General features: G+C 35.4%; 1 protein-coding gene across 2 annotated transcripts in view; it reads right to left on the bottom strand.

Annotated features, from left to right (window-relative positions):
- LOC122244478 (uncharacterized) overlaps positions 1 to 2,196 on the bottom strand; it is a 10,704-nt gene extending 8,508 nt beyond the window's left edge. The window contains exon 1 of one of the 2 annotated variants that reach the window (XM_086545450.1): positions 2,058 to 2,196. In XM_086545450.1, the coding sequence (XP_086401576.1) occupies positions 2,058 to 2,081 (24 nt within the window). In that variant the 5' untranslated portion in view covers positions 2,082 to 2,196. Of the gene's footprint in view, positions 1 to 1,925; positions 2,026 to 2,057 lie in introns of those variants that run through there. The other variant, XM_086545452.1, reaches the window with a different exon arrangement.
- Between the last annotated feature and the right edge of the window lie 2,804 nt (positions 2,197 to 5,000).

Raw genomic sequence — 5,000 nt, 5'->3', positions numbered from 1 at the left:
AATTGTATAGAACAAAATTTTCAAACACTAAGACATTAAAATAATCTGAGCAAAGCAGTGCTAAGTCTACAGTCCCTTATCAAGTTTGTGGATCTATACATCAATCTTTGGACTCAAGCAATGGCCAGCAAACCTTTACCAATTATATTGCAGTGTGACTGAACTTGCTGGTGATTTATTGTCAAATAGTGTACCAGTGCAAGCTCCATCTTGCCAGAACACATAATGTGGAGGTTTTTCTTTATCAGTGTGAAGCACAAAATCCATGGCATTAATGAAAGTGGTACTATTGTAAATATTTACCAATTTTTCTTTAATGATATAGATCTCACACCTGAAAAAAAGTCTCATAACTTAAAAACAGATCAGCAGGACTCTCAAAGACGGAAATGCCTCTTTCAATCCTTGTTCCTACTTTAAAAAAAGGAACAAATTTAGTGTTTATTGTCTGATGAGCTAAGTTCTATGCTGCCGAAGATACCTCATACAGATCTGTCAAATAATTACTGAACAGATGAGCATCAAAGTTGAAAAACTACCCCATGTACATGTAAGAGAATGTAGAAAGAAAACATGTAATGCAATAAAATATATATTCACCCATAAAGGCAACTGAAAGACTAGGTCTATGGAGAGGGGGGCAGGGGATGGGAGGGAGGGTGCAGTCTCTGGTAGCTTGAAGGAAGGAGAAATGGGTGCAGAGAGAAGCCATCCAGACACACAGGAGAGACCCCAGTTGAGTAGAAGGAGCTATTATTGAATTTGAGAAAAACTACCAAATATCCATATTTCCTCTTGCTATATTGCATTCAATTGAACATAGAGATGGGAAAATAGCTTGCTAATTTTGAAAAGCTTATGTTCTGTTGGGGCAATCCAGTTCATAGGGCAATTCACCAATATGATTAATTAGTGTGGTTTGGACTTTATGGGCTTTACATCAAATGAGTATTTTTTCTGATTCAAATATATATAACCTTCTTGTCTGTCATATACTCTATAACAATAAAGGAGAAAGTGCAGGTTATCTTAACTCTCGGGTAGTGTCAAGCAATTGCAATGGCTTTCATATCTTTGGCACCTTGACAAAGGCCACCACCTTACACTATATATTTTTTGGCAGGATAGAGCCTGGACTGATTTTGTACTTGACAATAAATTGTCAGAGATATTTATAAGCAATTCAAAATATTCATGATCTTAGGGAGGATGTTGGTTCCACTTTTACTTGTCTTTAATCTATCCCATAAAATAACTTTTGGATTTTCACTAGTTGCCCATGAATATCTTTTAAACAACAAAAATAACTTGCAAAATACAAAATGTAACATGACAACACTGACACATCTTTGTCTTGACCATGAATGCATGTTTTTATTTCATTTTCCCACAAACTAAATTCCCTGCAGAGAAATTAACATTATTGATATTCATTATATATACAAACCAAATAACACTATGCCAATGACAATGAAGAATACAATTCTACACAAAGCTAGGCTTATTAAAAGCAAGAACTAGAAACAAAGAGAAAGAGGATGTTAGTTTGCATGTGCATGTTTAAAATGACACATGGCACGATGATGTACTGAAGTAATCAATGATAAGTAACAGCTTTGTCAACAAATGCACATTGCAAAACAACAAAACATTTATAAGAAACTTTTCTTTTAACTTAAAACAACCTTGGACATAAATACAATCAAAAACAATCATTCCCGTCCCACTCTCTGAACAATATCTTTATACATTGTCACTCCCCAAATAACATGCCTAATGACGTGGCCGTCACACCTCCCAATGAGACGCAATGGTGTTGCAGGCGTTGATAGCGATGTGGCAAACACTGAAAATGACATGCAAGCCACGTTGGCCCTGAGTGAGGTTGGTGATGATGACACCTCACACAGCTCACCTTCTCGTACCTCCTCCCTCATTTCTCCTTTTTTCGTTAATCTCTACTTCACCTCCTCGTTCTCTCTTTGCCAAGAGGACTTCATCCTTGATCAAGAGGAAATCTGGGCTAAATCAGGACGACGGAAAGGCTTAAAACTAACCTGATTTAAAGGAGAGTTATCCATTCCCAACAGTCCCAACCCATATTTACGCCACAGTTCAAGGATCGATAGCGGTTACAGAGAGAGTTCGAGCCTTTATAAAGAGGATCAGAATCTCCCACAACCAAGGAGAGAATTCTTCGATCCTCCTGGCCAAAGATTTTCGAGTTTATACTTGGCGGGCGGAAAATACATGAAAATATAACCCTTTTTTAGATAGATATCAATCATTTTTTAAGAGTATCTTTGTCACTGGATTTATAAGAATAACACAATTAATTTTTTTGCTATAAAACAGTAGCAAAATATGCAGCATGTAATAATCGCGACATTAAATTCTTCGCCAAAAGTAATTTGTTTTGGGAAGGACCAGCTGATCGGGCCACTGAATGAGCGTAATAAAATTCAGATTTTCCAAACACTTATCGAGTGGATTTGCCTATGACGTCATACAGATTTGGCGGAAGGAATCCGAGAAAAAAGCTATATAGATAATCAGTACTCATGATACGGTATCAAGGTTGTAGACTGTTCAGTACTGCTTGTATATTGAAATCGACAACTGGAAAAACTGAGATTGTACTACTTTTTCCCAGTTTTCATCCGGATCATAGTCTATAACCTTCAAATAAAAAATAGAAAAACTTGAGTCAATTAGCATAAATTTAATATGCAGATATGTCAATTTGCAAAGAATTCATGTAAGTTTTTATGCTTACTCCCCAGGGAATTCTTCCAAATGCTCAAAGGGTCGAGGTGAATGTGAATATGCCGCCTCCAAGAACTGTGAAGCAGGTTTGGCAGTTTTTAGGCGCTGCAGGAATCCTGTGGTACTCCAGGGCCACCGTGCTTTCGTATGTAACTCTAATTACATGTTTACATACACCCTTGTAAATGACCAAGGTGATATATTTATTTCCTTTGTATATAGAGAATAGTTAATCGTTAGTTAGAATCCTTAGGGGCTTAATTATTGTATAACTAATCAGTTTACCCCGAAATGAATATCAGTATATTCTTGCAGAATTGAACTTTATTTTATTATATTCGTTCGGAGGCAAAAGGTACATTTTCAGTCGCGAACAATACATGAAAACTTCAAACTGATAATCAATAATTATCAAAGTTTAAAAAAAAATCAGCAAATACTTCGCATTATATAACATATTTGAAAGAAAACGCACTTTTCCCATATCACTTCTCTCACACATTAACGCTATATATATATTCCCTCTTTTATATGTGAAGGTTCCCACACAGACGCCTTTCACGACCCAATGCATAAAGTATCTCATGCAAATTGAATTGCGTCTTCCCTCGCACTAATACATCGATTTCCGTTTCCCTTCATCTGCATAATGGCGGCTGATTGGTGTCTTTGGGTCGGAGTCCTAGATACTTATGGCTTATTAACTGGAGGTTCTAGCAATATTCAAATGCCGTGGTATCATAATCTATTTGAAAAGACCATTCAAAAGAAATGAAATGGTACCAGCAGACGACGAATAACAAGTATGATGATCAATAGCCTCTTAGAGCTGACGGTTTTGCATCGATTGATAGGTAAAAATGTAGAGGTTTGATATATGAATCCGACAGTTACTGCTTGATATCAAGGGGAAAATATTTCGAAAAATGACTTCAATCGGTGGGACTAATCTAATGTCTAATTTTCAATAAGTAGGGTGTTAAGCGTTGGTAGTACGTTTTATAACAATACTACCGAAGTGATACTCACCGTGTAATATAAGTATTCTGTCATTGGCTGGTACTCTTTGTTTCTCTTTATTCAGCAGTATTTACCACGCATATTATCGCTCTGTTTGCTGTACCTGAAAACGCGAAACTACATCAAAAGAGGAAAACGATGTAAAGGATAGATTAATTCAGGATTCTTTCTGTTTTTCACGGTAATGCTATTTCCAAAGAGCGAATTTCTTCTCAACTGTATTAGCGATACTGTTATCATGCAGAGGTATAGAATATGTGTTAGAATTTGACCTTTTATCAATTAAAATTTAATAATTACCCGTCACATTGTTATTTAATTATAATTTTGTCATTGTACATTGTTCTGCATTCTACTACATTCAACAGTATTCATCAAAACATACCAAAGATAATTGGTGATTGGATATGTCTAGATTACGTCAAACAAATGCCTCTGTAGCATTAAAACTAAGGTATATTATATAACAATTTGCTCTTATTATTCTAGTCATCTGATTACTAAATACTGTTCATTCCCTTGCTTTGAAATGACCAGTGACTTGAAGACTCTCAATTCATTTTCTCCAACTCTCTGAAACGTTCATTAAGAAGTTCTGAAGTTTGCGTCTAATCACCCCTTTTTTTGGTGGCGGTCAAGCCTTCAGTGCAAAAGCTTATTGATTGCTTTTTTTGCGGGAAGGCTCCAGCTTTTCAGTCTTGATTGATGAATGGGCCCGAGAGACTTTCCAGACAGCGGCGCCAGACACGACGACAGACTGAATGCCTTTCCATTAAAATCAAAAGCTCATTTTGAACTAATCAGTCTTTTTTTTTTTGTGAAAGTTTCGAATTCATAACCGAAAGCCTTTACATAATGGGAAAAGGGAAAAAGAAAGAAATTCTTGGATCGCTAGATGATTAAAGACATATACTACCTAATTAGGGATGTATCGATGGATTCAAAAAGATCAATTAAAAAAAAAAAAATAAATAAATAAATAAATAAAAATAAAAAGTAAACAATGCTCATAATCATGTACAGCCAATCGAAAAGGAAAACACATGATAGTAATGACAATCATAGTATATAAAGTTAATAAGAATAAATGTTATGCAGTATGAATGTAAACAAATGAAAGTCCAAGAATGTTATATTTATTTCGTTTAGGTTGCATATCCACTGAAATTATATTTCTGTAGTTTTTGCTTTCTACGTGATTGATTACAGTAACA

Source organism: Penaeus japonicus, unplaced genomic scaffold (genome assembly GCF_977035675.1).
Source record: "Penaeus japonicus unplaced genomic scaffold, GWHDUDI00000001_assembly GWHDUDI00000016, whole genome shotgun sequence".
Taxonomy (NCBI): domain Eukaryota; kingdom Metazoa; phylum Arthropoda; class Malacostraca; order Decapoda; family Penaeidae; genus Penaeus; species Penaeus japonicus.
Note: the sequence above shows the minus strand (reverse complement) of the source record. Positions and strands in the feature narration are given on the sequence as shown.